We start from the raw sequence: 21696 nt of genomic DNA on the forward strand, positions 1-21696 counted from the left end.
AAAAAAAAACAACAGATTTGAACACTGTCTCATGCTTTGCCACCTGCACAATCTCTCACACACTCAAGGCCATTGCTGTAATCACTGTATCAATACACTTTGTTGAGGGTCTTCCTCTATCACCACCCCTGTACCTTTCTAAACATGACGTCCTTCTCCAAGGAAAACCCTTTCCTAGTAACATGCCCAAAGTGTGTGAGATGAAATTTCACCATCCTTGCCTCCAAGGAGTACTCTGGCTACACCTTCTCTAAGACATATTTGTTTGTTCCTTTGGAAATCCATAGGTAATACATATATCATCCTCCCTATGTAAATGAAACATAACATGATAACTTCCCTTACTCCTTCTGCATATTTTCCAATGTTAAATTTTATACTCTAGAATCCTCAATCAATTTCAGTGAGTTGTAGTTTTATATGATACATCTTCTCTGTCAAGAACCTTTTTTAACATTTGCATTGCTTTTACAGGGACAGACTTTTCTAGTAGCCACGTAGATCCAGAGTGTTCACTACCAGGCCTCTGCTCCCATGACTTCCCACAGACTTCCTTCCAGTCTCCTGGTTTTTTGGATTATTTTTTTTAATTTAAAAAAAATGATCTTCGATATACAAAAACTGAAACAAAGATTGGTGTGTATGTCTCTTCATTCTCAAAGTTCAAAAAAGACACTAAGGTATGTTGACATATAGATCTCTGCCCTTAGTGTTTTCATCATGGCATGTACTTACCAAGTTTTACTTCAATTGAATTGTTTCTTGGGTAAGTAATTTTAGGGATTCTGTCTCCATACAAAACTTTTTCTGTTAAAAAATCATATCCACAGAAAAGTGCATTAGAATCATGTGTGACAGATTCTCTACTATTTCAATATAATAAAATAAGGAAAGCATAGCATAAAGCAGATCTGCAATAGATATTGGCTGAGAAAAACTAAGACTTGTGTTGTGTATGTGACAAAAATCTCATTACATAAATGTGTATTTGGGGATGTTTTTATAGTAAATAAATTTTTTTAGTATTTTTTTATTTGAGTGAAGGTTTATAAATTATATTTATTTTTTTACACAATCGTTGTTGTTGTTATGTGCTATCAAGTTCCCTGTGACTCATAGCAACCTTACATGCAATAGCCCTAAACCCTCCTCTATCCTGTGCCAATCTTATTGTCTCAGACACAACTACCCCCATTACCCCAGTCACTGAATCAATGCATCTAATCAAGGGTTTTCCTCTCTTACACTGTCCCTCCACTCTCCCAAGCCTAATATTCCTTTCCAAGGACTGATCCTGCCTTGCAACATGTCCGAAGTATGTCAGACAAAGCTTCAGAATCCTTGCCTCAAAGAAGCAGCCTGGTCTCACGCTCTCTAGGATGAATTTGTTTGTTCTCCTAGCAGCCCATGGTATATTCAATAATCTTCTCCAGCACCCCAGCTCAAAGGCATCAGTTCTCCTATCATTCCTAGTCATTGTACAGCTTTCTAATGCATAGCAAGTAATTGCAAAGACTATGGCCTAGATCAGGCACATCTTAGTCTCCAGACTGACAGTGTTGCTCTTCAGTACTTTAGAGAGGTCTCTGGTAGCAGACTTTCACAATGCAATTCATCTTTTCATTTCCTGGCTTCTGGTACCCAAGCAAACAAAAGCTGTTAACAACCTCGATCTCTTCACCATCTGTCATAATGCTGCCAATTGTCCCAGTGGTGAGAATCTTTGTTTTTTCTTATGTTGAGCTTCAGTCCATGCTGAAGGCTGTATGTAGTCCTTGGCCTTCTGCAGCAAGCACTTCAGGTCCTCCTCAGTTTTAGCAAGCAGGGTTGTATCATCTGCATAACACAGGTTGTTGATGAGTCTTCCTCCAAGTCTGATGCCACATTTCTCCTCATAGAGCCCAGCCTCCTGGATAATCTGTCGTGCATATAGATTGAAAAGGTATGTATGGAGATAAGACATATCCCTGGAGCACACTCTTTCCAATTTTGAACCATGCACTGTTTCCTTGCTCTGTTCTGATGACTGCCTCCCAGTCCAAGTATAGGTTTCACATAAGTACAATCAAGTGTTATGGGACTCCCATTCTTCTCAGAGTCAGCCACAGCTTGTTGTGATCCACACAATATGCCTCAATTATTTTGTTCAATTGCCACTTTATAAGGCTGCTCCGATAGCCTCTTGAGTCAAGAGTTGTGCTACAACAGAGCTGTGCTACCAATTGAAAAATAAAAATAATATGAGTCACATTCTACAATTCTGTTAGAGATTCAACTGCGATTAAGACCTGACTTTATAGCACATAACAACTACTACCACTTTAAAAAATGAAGCTCTGATAGCTTAACAGGTGAAGGAGTTATACTATCAACCCAAAGACAATTTGAATCTACCAATGGCTCCATGAGAGAAAGATGGGCAAACCCCTCCTATGTGATATAGTTGCAAAAGAAACAATGAACATGAACAAAAACAACCAGTTTAATGTCAATGACATTTCCTCACCCCTCAGCCTTTCTCCATGAGTCAATTCCAATCAACAGTGATGACGTGGTTTATTTGTTTGGCTGTTTAGTTGTTAGATGCTACTGTGAATCCACTCTGACTCTAAGAAACCTTGTATTCAAAGGAGGAAACCCTAACAACTCTATACCATCCTTACAATCTCTGCTGTGCTCAAGTGCAACATTGCAGTCACTGTTTCAATCCATCTCATAAAGAGTTTTTTTCTCTTTCCCTCGATCTCTACTTCTCCAAGGCATGAAGTCTTTCTCTAGAGACTGGCATCTCTGCACAGTATGGCCAAAGTATGTGAGATGATATCTCATCACTTTTGCTTCTAAAGAGCACTCAGGCTGCATTTCCTCAAAGTCAAGTTTGAACATTCTTCTGGAAGTCAATGTTGTTGTTGTTGTTGTTGTTGTTGTTATGTGCCGTCGAGTCGCTTGCGACTCATAGCGACCCTATGTACAACAGCCCTAAAATCTGCTCTGTCCTGTGCCAATCGCACTGTCTCTGACACTCCCATCCTGATTATCCCAGTCACTGAATCAATCCACCTCATAGAGGGCCTTCCCCTCCTACACTGTCCCTCCACCCTCCCAAGCATGATGTCCCTCTCCAAGGACCGATCTCTCCTCACAACATGTCCAAAGTATGTTAGACAGAGCCTCAGAATCCTTGCCTCCAAGGAGCCACCCGGTTTAACCCTTTCCAGGACAAATCTGTTTGTTTTCCTAGCAGTCCATGGTATTCTCAATACTCTTCTCCAGCACCACAGCTCAAAGGCATCAATTCTCCTTCTATTCTCTTTGGTCATTGTCCAACTCTCTGATGCATAACAAGTGATTGCGAAGACCATGGCCTTTATCAAACGCACCTTAGTCGCACCTTAGTCTCCAGAGAGACACCATTGCTCTTCAGTACCCTGGAGAGGTCCCTAACAGCAGACTTTCCCATGGCAATATGCCTTTTAATTTCCTGGCCACTGGTGCCAAGAGTGTTGACTGTGGAGCCAAGCAAACTAAAGCTGTGTACAATCTCAATCTCTTCACCATCCATCCTGATGCTACCAATTGGTCCAGTGGTGAGAATCTTTGGCTTCTTGACATTGAGCCTCAATCCATATTGTAGGCTGCAGTCCTTGACCCTCTTGCAGCAGGTGCTTCAGGTCCTCTTCAGTTTCAGCAAGCAGGGTTGTGTCATCTGCATAACACAGATTGTTGATAAATCATCCACCAATCTTGACCCCACATTTCTCCTCATAGAGCCCAGCCTCCCAGATAATCTGTTCTGCATATAGGTTGAAAAGGTATGGAGATAGGATGCATCCCTGGCGTACGCCCTTCCCAATTTTGAACCATGCAGTGTTCCCTTGCTCTGTTCTGACGACTGCCTCCTGGTCCAAATATAGGTTTCGCATTAGTCTATGATATAGTAAAAATCCAACATAAGATAACATTTCAAAGCATCAATTCTTCACAGGTCTTCTTTACTCATTGTCCAACTTTTACATGCATATGAAGTCATTGAAAATACTGTGGCTTGGATCAGATGTATCTTATTCTTTAAATGAATGTAATGCGTTCCATGTTAGGCTCCTAACTAAAAACAAGTGGATATTTCAAAGCTATGAACTGCTTCAAGGTAGAAAACATAAGGAAATCTCCAGTAAAAGTTTATAACTTTGGAAACTCTATGAAGGGTTGCTGTGAGTCAGAGCCAACTCAAAGCAGTGAGTTTTGGAAATAATCATTGGTATGTTTACTGTTGCAACTTTCAAGCCTATCCTTCTGAAATAATATAATGTCACCATTAATTAATCTACCAAAAACATTCTCAAGGGATATGTCATAGTGTGACATCAAATAAGGCTTAGCTTTCTCATAGAGGATAAGACTAGCATCTTGGCTAAATCTTGCTCTATTATACTAAGTGAGAGCAAGTCACATATTTTACAAGATACTGGTGTGTAGGTATGTCCACAGTAATTCAACTGCTGCATTTTGGAGTCATATATCTAATGCAACTGCTTCAGAGAAGAAACTCCAGACAATAGATTCAGGCTATGGTCTCTCTGAACACTAGCTATGCATCTGAGAGCTGGACAATAAATAGGGATGACAGAAGAAGAATTGATGCCTTTGCATTGTGGTCTTGGAGAAGAGCACTGGACATCCCATGGACTGACAAAAGAACAAATAAATATGCCCTGGAGAGGGTGCAGCCAGAGTGCTCTTTGGAGGCAAGGATGATAAGGCTTCATCTCATACTTTGGACATGTTGCTAGGAGGGGCTGTTCCTTGGGGAGGGACATGATGCTGGGAAAGGTAGAGGGATGGCGAAGGAGGGGAAAACCTCCAACCAGGTGGACTGACATGGTGACTGCAGCAATTGGCCCTAGTGTATAAGGCAGTGAGAAGATGGCTAAGACGAAGTTCAGATCCATTGTTCATAAGGTCACTGTAAGTTGTACTTGACTTGATGGCACCCAACAACAACGTATCTTAAAAAATTATGTGATCTTTACCAAACTTGGGTAATATTGTCTCACTAGCAGCCAATTCACAATTTATTGTTTGGAGGAATATTGTCCAAAGGTTTTTATTGTCACTGAGTTTAATCATTGTCTTATTGCTGTCAGTTTTATTATCTAACATCGCTAATGTATTTTTTTCCATTATATCTTGCTTGTATGGTCCATAATGAAATCTAATCTTTTGGAAACCTTACCATCTGAAAGAGATTTTTTAAATAAATGACAACAAATCTAAGATCATTAGGGATTGTCTTACCACAGAAAATTACATCCACATGGTAATAGGGGTCTATGAAATATGCCTTAGTGATGAGTAATTCACGCTTCTAATTTTCAGGGTCAATTGCTCTGAAACATTATAGTCTCCTCATCCACTAGATCCCATAAATAGAATATCTACAAATCATTCTATTATAGTTATTGTGGGTTACTATCAAGTCAGAACCTACCCATAACTTAATCTCTAGCAGATTCTCAGAGGCAGTTAATTGCACAAGAGGATATTACCATGTTTCTCTTGCAGAGCAGCTAATGGATTTGAAATATGTACCTTTGGATTGCCAGTGCAACTCCTTACCACTGGGCCACCAGAGCTCCTAAGGAACTGTTCCCCACCTTATATTTCCACCTTGTACTCTTTTCCTACACAATCTCCTATATACTCTTTCATTTACTGCCCAAAGTCTGATGACTTGTAAAATTATAGGCCCATAAAGGATGTTACCTATCTGCATCTTCTTATAAGCACTTCACACTTAACCTATCCATTGCTTCACTCCTAAATCCCATTTTATTCCAACTATCTTATTTCATTGAATAGAATCCTAATTCAGTGGGTTGTATAAGCCAAAGGCCTATCTTCCATGTCACCTACCACATTCAATTATGCATTATACTTCTTAAAATGCTTTTAATTGATCCACATCTCCCTATCTTCAGTGTCATCATGTTATCTGTACCAGTATACCTCCCTTGCCTCACTGCACTCACGTCTTGCCTCTGTACTGAGCATTCTGTGCACAATGAGATAATTCCTCTGAAATGTAAATCACATCATACTGCTCTCCTGTTCCCAACCGCTGTGCACACTTCCTTTTTCTCTTAGGATACATTCTCAACTTCTCAATTTGGATTACAAACCCTTTCTTGATTTTAGGACTCCGTGAGTGATACAGTGAGCACCTTTAGCTGTTAAATGAAAAGCTGAAGTTTCATGTGCACACAAATATGCATTGGGAGAAAGCTCTGGGAATTTAGTTCTGAACAGTCACTGAAAAACCTATGGAGCACAGTTCTGCTTTGACATACATGGTGTCATCATAAATCAGATCGACTTGGCAATAACTGTTTTGTTTTAACTTGGTTTTAATCTCTGAATACTTAAACTCACCACTTACCATGTTCTCCCTCAGCCATTTACTCCAACACAAACCACCTGCTTCCTGGTCTTGAGATACCTCAGTCCTTCTTGCTACAGGATCTTCACTTTTACTTTTCCCTCAGTCTGGAGAAACGTCATCTATTCTACCATTTAGCAAATAATTCCTTACTTTTCACTATTATCAGGGAGTTTTTCCTGATTTATTATCTTCTCAACAGATCTTTATCTGGTTGATCTAATTTTTTTCTTTCCTTTAGTGTGTTAATCTCCTTTGTAATTATATTATTTCCTTAGTGGGTTATCTGTTCAATCTTTTTATCTCCTCCCTCTTCAGATTTTATGCTCCATAATGAGCAGACAGACAGCATCATACTCCCTTGACTTTGCGTGGGACCTACTCTTACCAGGCCTTTGGTAAATAGTCAGTAAATGACTCCGTGCAGGAGGAAATCCCCCACCACCTCCACCCAATTCAGACATTCTTTTGTCCTGTGGGTACTGTGGCAGCTTCCTACACATATATGTCTCAAGATCCCCATCAACTCCTCCATCATCCTATCTCTTGGTGATATAACACATCACAAATATAGCCACATCACTCTGTCCTTGTATCCACAAGAGCTCTTCAGCAGCTCCCTGGTAAAGTCTACACATTTATGTCCAATCCCTTGACCAAGACCCTGTTTAATTTTTTAGCCTCAGCTCTCACCATTCCTAACAGCATACTGAAGCACTAAAAACATTGGATTTAGACCCAACATAAAATGTCTCCTTTAGACCCAGGGATCTCAGGTGACCTAGAGGCAAGAAGCTGTGCTGTAATCCCGAAGGCATGTGTTTCGAGTCCACCAGCTGCTCTGTGGGAGAAAGATGGGTAATCTTCCTTGTGATTACGTGTTGCTGGAGCGTCAGCTATGGGTTGGTTCCAACTCAATGGTACATAACAACAACATGGATGATAATCTTGTTACCCCACAACTCATCTGGCCTTCAATCGTTAGGTCCAATGCCTCAAACTTATTCTTGAGATGGTTTTTAAATTCAAGTAGGACAGATTTAAGGTTATATTTTGCTTCTCATGGACTTGTTTTCATTTTCGTCAGCTTCATTTGGAACTTGCAGATGAGTAGTTGATGATCTGTTTGCTCCACAGTCAGCACTGGCCTGATTTTGACTGCTGATATTGAACTTCTCCAGCAATACTTTCTACAGGTGTAGTCAATCTGATTTCTATGTAATCCATCCTGTGAGATCATGTGTATAGTTACTGTTCGTGAGTTCATCTTACTTGGATCCACAATAAATACTCTTGGTACAGCAGTCAGGTAATCAAAGGATTTATCACACTGGGGAAATCTGCTGTCAAGAACCTCTCCAAAGTGCTAAAGATCAAAAATATCAGTTTAAAGACTAAGATTAACTTGATTCAAGTCATGGTCTTTTTCAATTATCTTTTATGCATCTGAAAGTTGGGCAATAACTAAAAATGATGATGTAGAATTGATGTTTTTGAGTTGTGGTGTTGGAAAAGAGTACTCAACATCCTATTGACTGCTAGAAGAATAAACAAATTTGTCTTGGAGACTGACTGTACAACTATGGTGCTCCTTGAAGGCAAGGATGATGAAGCTTTATCTCAGTACTCTGAGTATGTGGTTAGAAGGGGCCAGCCTTTGAAAAAGGACATCCTGCTTGGAAAGATGGACTGATACAGTGACTGGAATAATGGGCTCAAATATAGCAAAGATGAGGAGAATGGCACATTAAAAGGTAGAGTTCACATCTGTTGTCTACAAGTTGCTTATAGAGTCACTATGAGTCATACTGAACTTAATGACACATAACAACACAAAACTGGATTGTAAGTAAATAAATGACTCCCAGAAGCCTCTCCAGGAATAGAAGAGGAACTTATCACCCAAAGAAGTCTCATCATTGAGCTGAACATTTCTAGTACTCTGAAGTTTTACAAATAATAAAAGCATTTCAAAACCAAAACAGCAAAAAAAGAAAACAAAATATAAGTCCAAAAGGGCCTGGGGTGGGGGAACCAAAACCAAAACTATAATCAAACCTTCCATCCTCTCCATTTAGTTTGTTGTTGTGTGCTGTCAGATTCGGTTCGACTCATTACCGCGTTGTAGAATTGTAGAATAGAGTTACTCCTTAAGTAGCAGATCACCAGTTCTTTCTCCTGTGGAGCCAATAGAAGATTCAAGTTCCCTACCCTGGCCTCCAATAACTTAAACATATAGCACTGTGCTGAAGAAAGCACGAAAGATGTGGCCTAGCTGGAACTCCTTACCCTATATATTCAGAGGAGAAATTATTTGCAAGACATGGAAGATCTGAACTCTCATCCTGTTTTTTGTCATTAACTAACTTTGTCAGCTTGAATAAGTTTCTTCTAGGCCTTTATATAATTAATGGTTCAATTGAAATTAGTTTTAAGGTTTCTTTGATCCCCTAAGATTTTGTTTATAAATCTTCAAGACAATTGGTCAATCCAGGTTTATCACTGAAATTCTAGGAATATTCAGATGTCTTGTGGTCAAGTTCAAGACCTTGAACTCTGCTGAGACTCTAAATAGAATGGACCACCAGAACATTCATAACAGTAATAACTGAGCAAAACATTCATTGAGCACTTATGGTTTCCCTAGCACCATGGTAGCTTTGTTACAAACATGACCTCACTTTGTTTTCACATAGGAACCAAAAATTTTTCATATGCTGTCTTCTAATATGAGAAAACTATACTGCCCATGTCCTTTGATTGTAATCTTTCTCCAATCTTAATAATGACTGTTTAGAGATGTAAGTGTTCTGCTGCCAACCTAAAGCCTCAGAGGACTCTGGTAACTTGAATTCTCCAGCATCTACAAGGGAGAAAGACGGATAATCTCTGCCTGTGTGATTTACAGCCTCAGAAACCCAATGGATTGGCAGGAATGAGAAAGAAAGAAAATAATCTTCAGAAAAAGAAAGGTGCAGAACCACCTCTGCCAAAGACTAGCAAGCCCGTGCGAAGCCAAGAGGAGGTCAAGGTCACAGGTGAGTATACTTACTGACATCTACACTAATGCTATTTAAAACTGTGTATTCTTTCCCCGCGTGTGTCAGTCTTACTTGACATGCATATTTCCCTTCATCTTCTTCTGAGACGTTTTTCACTAAAAGCTTTCTCCCCACAGATTTAAAGTGCTCTTGCTCTTCATTAATCTCTTCACAATCCTAAACACAAAAATAGAGAATTCTATGAGAATTTAGAGGAACTAATAACATTCTTCATACCATCCTATGACTATTGTATCTCATAAGAAAATAATATGGTGGTCCCTTGTAGTTATTGTTGTTAGGTGCCCTTGAATCATGACAACTTATAGTGACTTGAAATGTTTGCTGTAGAAGAAAGACTATAGTCCCCATTGTTACTGTTGTTATGTGCAGAACCAATCAAGAGCTGACCTTTCAGTGGGTTGTCAGAGGCAGTAAATCACATGGGAGGACATTGTTCATCTTTCTCCTACAGAGTAGCTGATGATGGATTTGAACTGTGTGCCTTCAGGTTGGGAGGACAACTCCTTAGCACTAGGATACCACCTGCAATTTGCTTGGAAGGCAAGACATCCAGAAGACTTAACAAAGTATGGCTAAAATGAATGATGCATTACATTTTTATTTTCCATTGTCCTATGGACTGAGACAAAACCGAAGAAAACCAAGTGCTCCTTCCATCTTTGAAAAGGAAGCCATCATGGGGGAGCAGGAACTGGGCTAGGCCATGAAAGATTAGGGTAGGAGGAGGTAAGCAGAGAGGCATACCATTCATTTTACCCACACTGATCAGCCGATGGACCGGTCTAGTGGCGCCAAACCTTTGCTAGGGTTACAAGCCCAGGTGAACGTGGATTGCTTCTTCTACATTAAAGGACTAATGACACTTCGTCCATTTACTAGGATTTGAACTTTTCAGAGTCAAAAATATCTTTGCTCCAACACTGTATTTGGAGACCTCACAAATAGACAAAGAATGCCAATCAAGTTTATAGGGCTGCTGGTTAATCTCAGGTGTACCTTTCTCACCTGTCTTCCTCAGCAACCACCCACTGAGCAAGCCCTACCATTCCTATATCCTGTTGTAAGAGCCTTACTCCTGCTAGTTACTACTCCCTCCATCTCAGACTCAACCTTTTCTCAGTTTGTCTCCTCCCTTGAGGAAGTCTCATTTCATAGAGTGACTGTTTAGCTAATTGAGTGCATGTGGCAACTAACTGAAAGAAGAGCACTTCATATCCTCCCAGTGCCTCGGAACAAAGGCCTCTGATCAGCCCCTCAGAAGTCAATCATGAAAACCCTATAGAGTATTAGTACTCCACATATGGACTCTTTCTCATTATTCGGGATCAGCTCTATGGAAATCTTTATTAGGTGTTGACAGGTTGACCCCTACTGCTAGCAATGCTGTATACAACAAAGTGAACCCTGGCCCAATACTGTGCCATGCTGTGCGTAAGTCCATTTAACAGTCACTACATCCATCCATCTCATTCAAGGTCTTCCTCTTTTCCTCTGACCTGTTGTTCTAAGCATGCTATCCTTCTCCAGTGACTGCTCCCGCCTGACAACACACCCTAAGTATGTGCAGCTAGGTCTCACCATCCTCGCTTCTAAGGATCACTCTACTCCTCTCCTTCCAAGACAAGTTTGCTCGCTCTGTCTTGATGACAACTAGTTTGGCTTATTCATTCAAACATTCAATTCCTGTTCTTTGCTAGAACTATTAAAGCCTATTGTCAGGCAGAAACAAGATACGATCTAGGTCTCAGGAAGTTTATAATCTAATAGATAAGCATGTAAACTCCTAATTAAACAGATTTAATTGCCCAAATGTTTGCCTCACTCATCACTGAGTCAATTATGGTTCATTGGACTTAAGATTTAATTCTCCATTGTTGAAACAATGTGAATGGGTCCATCTTGCAGGGTGAAACTCAATAAAGCCAGAATGAACATTGAGTTGATTTACAACATCAACTATGACTTTCTAGAAGCCTTGTCTTTTCTCCCTGTTAGTGTCTCACTGGGGAAACTGTACTATAATTGCATAATTGCTTACCAAATAAAATGGCTCTTGGTAATAAGTCAATGGTAGAAGATATAAAACTCTGACAACATACTATGAGAGTAGGGGTAAAACAAACTTGTGTTTAGTGAGGTTTTTTTAACACCAGAAACCTGTTCCTTTTATAATACCTACATAGACACAATATCTAGGTCTCCCTTTCTATGCTTTCTTTATTGAAAACACCCCCCTCTGATTCATACATTCTTTGTTGTTGTTGTTATGTGTCATCAAGTCATCTGCAATTTATAGCAATCCTATGTACAATAGCTGTGAACCATGTCCTATCCTGATTTAATCTCAGTATCTTCATCACACCTGCACCAGTCACTGTGTCAATCCATCTCATCCAAGATCATTTTCTCCTATATTGTCCCTCCACCCTTCTAATCATGAAGTCCTTCTCTAAGGACTGGTCCCTCCTGGCAACATGCCCAAAGTATGTGAGATGGAGCACCAAAATCCTTGCCTCCAGAGAGGAACTTGGTTTCACCCTCTCTGGGAAAGACCTGTTTGTTCTCTTGGTAGTTCATGGTATGTTCAGTATTCTTCTCCAGCACCACAACTCAGAGCATCAATTCTGCTATCCTTATCATTGTCAGACTCTTTGATGCATAACAAGTAATTGTGAAGACTATATCCTGGATCAGGCACACCTTACTTAGTCTCTAGGCTTTGCAATTCAGCACTTTGGAGAGGTCCCTCACAGCAGACTTTCCTAATCCAATTTATCTTTTGATCTCTTGGCTGCTGGGTCCAAGAGTGTTAATTGTGGACTGGAGCAAGCTGAAATTGTTAACAATCTCAATCTCTTCTCCATCTAACTTGGTGCTTTCAATTGGCCTAGTGGTGACTTACATATATTCAATGTTATTAAGATAAATCTAAATAAGGTACAGACAGACCATTTTGTCCCTTTACAGCCACCTGGACTGCCCGTACTTTGATCCACTGGGGCATTATTTTATAGTCAAAGCTCTCAGCATGCCTTGATCTTTATTTAAAAATTCTTGGGTTATGTCTTAATGACAGAATTTAATAGTAAAATACTTATAAGGTCAGCCAACATTTGTATTTTTCTTTTATTCGTATTAGTAACACCAAAAAAACACTACACATTTCTGACTCAGTGTGTGCCATGGCCTGAGGCACATACTTCCTTAGAGCAGTCTGAAACATACCATGTATATGAGAATGATGAAAATAAAGCTGATAAAGCCATAGAAAATCATGAAATGAATGCTTTTTGAGCAAGTGAGTAAAAGGTGATCATATATACATATTTTAAAAATCCCTAGAATAATTATGTAGAAACTGATCAAAGGCAAGATCATCCTAAAGACCAGGAAACCACTTGAGAAAATATTTCATGTTCTGGTGGCCTAGTGGCTAGAAGATGAGCTGTAATCACAAAGGCATCTGGTTCGAATCCACCAGCTGCTCCGTGGGAGAATGATGGGCAATCTCTCTTGCAGTTAACTGCCTCTGAAAATCTACCAGAGGATGAGCTATGGGTCAGTTCCAATTCAACGCTACACAACACACCTAAATAAAAGCTTATATGAGAACATCTAAGGCAGCTAACAAGAATGGAACAGCCACAGTTCTAGTTCACAGGGTTTAGTGACAAATTTGGGGATAATGAGAGAGAGAGGAATTTGTTTCTAGCTTATAAAAGGGTATTGTTAGATGACAGAGAAATGAGTGCATGAAAAACAGATTTAGGGCAAGGAAAAAAGTACTTTAAATATACTGTATTTGATGAGTTTTAAGAATAAGGATATTTAAATTGACTGTACGCTCAATTGTTAGAGAAATATTTGTGAAGATTCAGAGAGACAGGAGAGGAGCTTGCAGATCTTTCTTGCCTGGAGCAGCTGGTGGATTTGAACCACCTGCCACTGGGTTGGCAGGGCAGCTCCTTACTCACTAAAGTCACCAGAGCTCCCTTGGCTAGAACCACTGGGGACCTCTATATCTTAGATTCAAATATGTTGCTGCTGTTGTTAAGTGTTAATGAGTCAACTGACTTTGTAATGATTATGTATAATAGGTAAGAGCCTTTCTCTTTTTAGCTGACCTTCTGCTATAGAGAAAGAGAAATCTGTGAGGCCGACAAAGAATTAGTAAATCTCCTAAGGTGTGATTGTAGTTTTGGTTTGTTGTTGGAATTTTGTTTTTGGCTTTGTTTTTGGTTGGTTTGTGTATGTGTTTTGTTGTTTTTTAGCTTTCTAATTTCTGTGGGTCTAGCATTAAGAAGCTGCACTGCAATCCTGAAGGCACATGGTTCGAGGCCACTAGCCGCTCCATGGAAGAAGGATGGGCAATCTCCTCATGTATGATTAACTGCCTCTGAAAACCTGCTGGAGGGTCAGCTATGGGTCAGTTTAGATTCGATGATACACAACAACAATAGCAGTGTCTGTAGGAGCTCTTGTATTATAACTTGTAACATACCAGGCTGTTCACGTACAGGTCAGCTGTTTCAATCCACCAGTCACTCAGAGAGTAAGATGGGAAGTGTCATTCCTTAAATATTTATACCATCAAGGAACCAATGGAGGGATGTTATGAGTTGAAGTTGTCTTAATGGCAATGAGTTTGAGTTCTTTTTATAGCCTCTATAGTTTCAATCTGCATGCTAAGCAAATCATTCTAGAAGCAGCATTCTATGAAGAAGAATGTGGGATCAGGAACAAATGAAGACTCATCAACAACCTCCGTTGTGCACTACACAATCTTGCTTGCCAAAAGTAAGGAGGACTTGAAATGCTTGCAGCAGAATTTTCAAGATTATAGCTATCAATACTGATTTCATTTCCATATTAAGAGTCAAAAAGTCCTTCACTACTGGATGGATATGGAACATCACGATAGATAAAATTGAAGTTGTCCACAATTTCATCTGACTTAGATCCACAATCAAATGTTGGTAATATCAGTCAGGAGATTAAGAGACATATTGCACTAGGCAAGTCTGCTGTCAAGGATTTCTTCAAATAACTGAGGAACAATGATGTCTATATGCAGACTAAGGTGTGCCTGACTCAGACCCTTGTCTTTTCAATCATTTGCTATGTGTCTGAATTCTGGATAGTGAATAGGATGACAAAAGAAGAATTGATATCTTTGAGTTTTGCTTTTGCAGAAGAATGTCCCATGGACTGCCAAAAGAATAAGCAGATATATATGTCTTGGAGAAAGTGCAATCAGCATCCTCCTTGGAGGTAAGGATAACAAAACTTCAACTCACATATTTTGGGAATTTTGCTAAGAGAAGTTATTCCTTGGAGCAGGAAAAAATACTTGGAAAGGTAGAAGGTCAGCAAAAAAGAGAAAGACCTTCAGCAAAATGGGTTGACAAAGAGACTGCAGAAATGGGCTCAAGTGTGTCAGAGATGATGAAGATGGCACAGGATAGGGAGGTTTCACATCTGTTATTCACAGAGACATGATAAGTCATATTCAGCTTGACAGCACCTAACAACATTAGTTTAGAGAAGGGATCTCTGATGGCTTAGTGGGAAGAAGTTGTGTTGTCAGACAAAAAACAAGTGGTTCAAATCCACCAGCTGCTCCATAGGAGAAAGATGGGCAATCTTCTCCCAAGCAATTTACAACCTCTACAAACATGCTAGAGAATCAGCTATGAGTCAATCCTGATTCACATGACCTATAACAGGAAAGTCTGACAGGCCCACTAGAGGATTGGAAAGAATAGTAACATCAGCCATTGATTTCTCTACTTTCTCCCAGTTTCAAGTTTCCTTCAAACATTATTTCCCTTGATATCTAACCTGGACTCATATGGCCATCACTTTAACCATTCCTCTTTCAACTAGTCAGCTCTGTACCCTTTATCTTTATATCTGTTTATCTTTTAGAAATTCATGGAGTATTAAGTGATCTTCTCTAACTCAAAACTCAAAGACCATGATTCTTCTCCTGTCATCCCTATTTATTATCCAGTTCTCAGATGCACAGCAGGTGACTGGAAAAACCATGGCTTTAATCAGGTTCACCTTAGTCTTTAAACTGACATCATTGCTTTTCAGGATTTTGGAGAGATCCCTAAAAGCAGACTTTCCTAATATTATACATCTCCTGATTTCCTGACTGCTGATACCAAGAGTGTTGATTACGACTCCAAGTAAGATGAAATTGTTGACAAATTCAATCTTTTTTCCATCTATGTTGCCTGTTGGCTCAGTGGCAAGGATTTTTGTTTTCTTAATGGTGAGATTTAATCAATACTGAAGGCTGCAGTCCTTGATTTTCTAAAGTAAGCACCTCAAGTCCTCCTAGCCTTCATTAAGTCAGGTTGTGTTATCTGCATAACCCAGGTTGGTGATGAATCTTCCTCCATCCTGCTCCCACATTCTTCTCCATAAAGTCCAGCATCTCAAATTATTTGCTCAGCATACAGATTAAATAGGTATGAAAAAAAGATACAGACTTGACATACATATTTTCTTCATTTTAAGTCATGCAGTATTCCCTTGCTCTGTTGGGACAGCACTTCTTGGTCTAGGTATAGTTTTTCTGTAAGCACAATTAACTGTTCTGCAATTCCCATTTGGTTTTGTTTTTCTGATATATCCTGGATCCTGAGTACTATGACTTCTATTTCAACATGCATCAATACATTCAAGAAAAGATAATGTTTTCAGGTACAAAAGCCAAGGTGCAGAAAGGTGAGTATCCCAAAGCCAAGTCCATTATAACTCATTTTGAGCATCCCAACAGAGCAGAGTGGAACTTCGCCGCAGGGTTTCCAAAGCTGTAAATCACAGAAGACTTTTCACCAAGTCATTTCTTTATACTTGTGATTTTTAACACATGTGCATTTAATAGTCATTCAAACAATTATGTAACTACTTAGAAAAACAGACACTTTAAAAATGACCTAGGGAAAAAATGGTAATTGAGAGAAAGAGGTAGATTCAAACATTAAATATTATAAAACTACAATAAACGATAAATAATAGATAAATAAACAATAGTGTAAAATTATAAAAATCTATTAGCTAACAGGAGCACAAATCTCTATCATTCTCTCCTTAAAATATACAACTGTAATGGAAGAAAGGAATAAAATTCAAAGATGAGAAGGAAAACTATCAGTAAAAAAAACTATGTTTTACCTTATACCACTTTATTAAATCCAAAACACAGCTCTTTGGGAAGTTCAAATGGCAGGTAAGGATGTCATCTTTCCCAAAATGTAGGGTTTGTATATACTCATCTGATAAACTTGGTAGAACCTCTTGGGGATCACCACACCAAGATTTTCTAAAAGCAGCTAAATTTACGTATATTCTGTGACAGCTGTTTATATTCCTGTAAGAAAATAACAGTTTAAATCCTCATCAAGGTTTAACCAATAATAAAATAAAATGATTCAGTTCATCTTCAAATATTTCCAGGTAATTTTCAAACCACTATGTGTAGGGGTTAAGATAACACAGGGATACTCAAGACCTCGATTCTCATGCTGAACCTGCTTTTTAATAAAGATGTAGTTATGGAAACAGGAAAGGTCAGCAAATGAAAAAAAGCAACGGTGAAAAACATCTTGGAGTGCAGCTAACATATTTTACTGCTTACGTAATGAAAGCTTCTCAATGAAAGCTATGAGGTCTACAGGCCATAAAAACACTTAATCTGAGTTTCTCTCCCTTTCCATTTGACTAAGGAAAGTCTTAGTTCACTCAGATCACAGCACTTTACTGCTGGTCAGAAAAGTACAACATATGGTGACCCCACCATGATAGGCAAAGAAAAGCAATCAGAACCATGAAGACTGAAAAGTGAAAAGGTCTGGACCACATCATCTCATTGAGAGATAGTGCAAGAGAACATTACTTCATCTCAGTAAGATATAGTGTCATCAAGGATCTATGCTTGTAGACATAATTCATAAGGGGATTTTTATGGATTCTGCCTCATTGGGCCACTTCTTGCTATCTCATGCTGCCACTTCATTTCTGATTCCTAAATGGTGACTGCCTCCCTCTGAAATTCCAGTCTGAAATCCCTAGTTATTTTCTCCTTTGCTACTGCAAAGAAACCATCTTACTATCTTTGCAGGGGGAGGGCATGGGGCATATTATTAACTTTTTAGATCCAACCCTGCTAAATGAAGTGGTCACCTATATAAATAACTCCTTAACGCTACAAATTGGCTTAGTTCAGCAGGATCTAAAGGGCTCAAATACCTCTCTTTAAGAAGTCTAAAGTGAAGCATGTTGTTTGTAACATTCCTTGGTGGGAATATCTATTTTATTCACAACAACTCCAAGATTCAAAATCAATACTAGGGATCATTACTGCCATGGGCTTCCTAAAAGGCCAAAGCTGGTCAGCAATAACAGGAATGGCTAGGCCAGCAAAAAGTAAATTGTCCAGATCCTTCTAAAGCAGGGCATGCTGTTGACCTCCTTCAAGAAGAGCTGCACCACTAGACTTCTACACTAGTAATAACAAAAAAGCTAGCAGAGTCCAGCTGATGAGGTCCAGAGAACTAACTGTACTGTTCCCACAGACAGGAATCAGCATCCCACATCCTACCAACCGAATTCCAAGTTGCTGTTGATGTGAGAAGTAATGTGATCAAATTCTTGCTTAATGGAAAGTTTTCTCAGTTTTACCTTTGTCTTTTGAGGTCTTTCCCCTACTAAAAGTGTAAAATTAAAAGTGTAAACATAAGAAAAGGAATAACTTTAAAACCAAAACTTTCTCCTTGAAGGTTTGTGGGTTTTTTTTTCAGAATTAAAAAAATCTCTATCATGCAACCTCTTGTTTACGTGCCTAAGTGTTCAACAGCAGATGTGACACAGACAAAGCTTGTTTGCTGCATTAAGAGCCAGCATTATTCTTCTTTTCTTTTTTTGTTTTAAAGGAGAAAAAGAAATTCTCAAGAAACTTAAAAATTTAGCGACAAGTCACTCCAAATATAGGAGACACCTCTGTGTCAAAGAATGCCAAAAACAATAGCAGTTGTTAATACTAAAAGTGTCAAAAAAGGAGAAGGCTTTGTAATTCAAAATCAGTTTACTTTCACCTTGAAAATTAAGAAATGAGGGGAAAAAGAAAAATTAATAAATAAAAAAAGCAATGGGCTATTCTTGGGGAACTGTGCCAGAAACATCTGCATATCCTCATCATTTGCCAAAGTGTGGTTGATAAAAACAAAACCCTTGATTTTCTGCTATCAGTTTCATTGTACTGATGCCATAATATTAACAATAGAAGATACTACTCTGCTAGCAGATTATGCAGATGCTCTAATCACCCACCTACAAGGGGAAACATAAACCGTAAATCCCCAGAAATGTCAGGAACCAAGAATGTTGGTAGAATTTCTAACACTTGTATAAGTGAAAACTGTCTTACCTAATCCCAAGCTGCACCCTTGCTTCATCTATAAGAGGCAAGGGAAACCTTTGTCAAGTGAATGTCAGAACTAGCTAAACAATTGTAGAAAGCATAATAATTTGTCAGAACTTATTAAACAGTTGTAGAAGGAATAAGAAAGTGTGTGTAAATAAATTTGTAGGAGATTAAGAGGAGTACTTTTTAGAAGGAGAAGGAAGTAATTTGTTCTTCAAGTAGAAAGTCTGGGGTTGGTTTTTTTCTTTTTCTTTTTCCAGAAATATTGGTTAAAAATTAAAAGTAGTTGTCAAAGACTGCAGCCTTAAATATGGTTTGAAGATCAACAAAGAAAATGAAGATTCTCACCACTGGGCCAACTGGCAGCATTATGATAGATGGTAAAGAGATTGAAAATGTTAATAGCTTTACTTTGCTTGACTCGAAAATCAATACTCTTGGTATTAGGAGCCAGGAAATCAAAAGATGAACCGCATTGAGAAAGTCACCTGTCCAGAGTACTGAAAAGCAACAACATTAATCTTGAAACTAAGGTGCACCTGATCCAGGCCATAGTTTTTGCAATTGCTTGCTATGCATCAAAAAGCTGGACAATGATTAAGTATGACAGAAAGAGCTGTGGTGATTGAAAAGAGTGTTAAATATACTATGGACGGCCAGGAGAACAGATTCATCCTAGAGGGGGTGAAACCAGGCTGCTCCTTGGATGCAACAATTCTGAGACTTCGTCTGACATACTTTGGGCATGTTACAAGGAGGTACCAGTCTTTAGAGAAAGACATCATGCTTGAAAGGGTGAAGGGACAGGGAAGGAGGAAGACGATAAATGAGATGGATTATTTCAGTGACAAGGGTAATAAAAGTAGGTGTGTCAGAGACAGTAAAGTTGGCACAGGATACAGCAGGTTTCAGGGCTATTATACATGAGCAAGCAACTCAGCAGCACAGAACAATAGCAGCAGTGGCCTACTGTCAAGAAGCTGCACTGCAGTCCTGAAGGCATGCAGTTCAAGTCCACCAGCTGCTATGTGGGAGAAGGATGGGCAATCTCCTCTCATGTGATTAACTGCCTCTGAAAACCCACCAGAGGGTCAGCTATGGGTCTGTTCTGACTCCATGATACACAACAACAACAAGAAGTATGTAAATAAAGTGTAAGTGAATATAGTGTAAGAGGAAGTGAATAAAGGGAAAGGGAAATTTAGTAATGATAATTTGTTCAGCGTGGTCTTTAAAATGCAAAAAAAAAATAAGATGAATAGATGAAAATCGATGAGGCTTACTCTTAAAACTTTTACACAAATCACTTGCATAATATGCTATCCAAAACTATACATTATGAACCTAATAATGAATCCAAACAGAAGGAAATATAGCAAGATAACAGTAAGATACTAAGGAACTGCATAGATGAAGAGAAAGGGACTAGATGCAATGCATGCTCTTGCATTGGATCTTCTATGCTGTTGTTGTTGATTGCCTTTGAGTGGAGCATGACCCATAGCGACCCTATGAACAAAAGGCCTGAAGCTCCTCTATAACTATCGACATTTATCAAAGTTCATCGTTTCCAAAGACATGTTGTTTAGGAAGTGGATGCCGCTCCTGCTTCTATAGAAAAGAAAAAAAGTTATAAAGATAACTATCAAAAATTAGGATGTGGGCTTTAGGTAAAAGTATAAAACTAAATTCGTTGTCATTGAGTTGATTTTAGCTCGTGTTCACCCTCCATTATTTTTACAAGGGTATAAAAATCTTAATGAGAGGAAACTGCCTCACATTTTTGTTCATTGAGTGACTGGTGGGTCAAGTCACACTTAACCGATCATGTTACCAGTGGTCACAAATTAGGTAACTACTGTGATTTATGTGAAAGGATATTCTTGTTGATGCGAATAAACATTAAATGTTAAGGAATAAAAGGACATAATATATTCAATTCAAATGGCTTAAAAAGCTTACACATCTTTGTAAACGGATGCTAAGTACATTCACACACACACACAGACAGAGAGAGAGAGAGAGAGAAGGCTGAGGAAAGATCTATTTTCAAGGAAGAACTTACTTTATGACACACTGATAGATCCCTGAATCCTCAGAAGTCAGGGGGAGAAACAAGATCCAACTCTGGTCCTGACGAATTCTAGACTGTATGCTTCTGGATATTGGGGTTTTGCTAGGATTTTTATACCATGTTATATTTACTTCCTCAAGTGTCTGTGGAGGGTGTGTGCAATTAAAAGCATAAGGCTGGTCTACTGAAATCGTCTCATTTTTCACGCTCACTTCCTTGCATTCATCTATGGAAAGAAACAAAAGGCAAAAATAAATAATCATCTGTGAAAGAAAAGTCATGTCTCATTTGATTCTTATCAATTTTAGCAAATGTTTCTCTGATTTTTCTAACCAAGTTGTAATTTTACTTCTAGAATATTTATCTGTCAGGATTTCCCTTAAAGAGTACACTGCACTTCACCAAAGAAGACATTCAGATGGTGAACAAACACAGGAAGAGATGTTCAAAATGCTCTAAGAGAGATGCAAATCAAAAGAACTATAAGATATCATCTCTCCCCACTAAGAACAAAAAAAAAAATTCAACAAAAACAGCAAACAACAAATGCTGGCAAATTGTAGAGAAACTGGAACCCTTATTCACTGTTCCTGGGAGTGTAAAATGATGCAACCACTCTGGAAGGCAGTATGGCACTTTCTCAAAAGATGGAAATAGAAATACCATTTGACCCAGTCAGTCCCCT

The 21696-nt window shown here is 38.9% G+C and overlaps 1 protein-coding gene across 1 annotated transcript in view; it reads right to left on the reverse strand.

Annotated features, from left to right (window-relative positions):
• IL1RL2 (interleukin 1 receptor-like 2) overlaps window positions 1-21696 on the reverse strand; it is a 55992-nt gene that overhangs the window by 30086 nt on the left and 4210 nt on the right. The window contains 5 exon segments of the mRNA XM_006884603.1: window positions 736-807; window positions 7270-7272; window positions 9489-9654; window positions 16690-16885; window positions 21003-21237. Of these exon segments, the coding sequence (XP_006884665.1) occupies window positions 736-807; window positions 7270-7272; window positions 9489-9654; window positions 16690-16885; window positions 21003-21237 (672 nt within the window).

The sequence above is a fragment of the Elephantulus edwardii genome, unplaced genomic scaffold (assembly GCF_000299155.1).
Source record: "Elephantulus edwardii isolate Elephantulus edwardi_28Jun2011 unplaced genomic scaffold, EleEdw1.0 scaffold00036, whole genome shotgun sequence".
Lineage (NCBI taxonomy): Eukaryota > Metazoa > Chordata > Mammalia > Macroscelidea > Macroscelididae > Elephantulus > Elephantulus edwardii.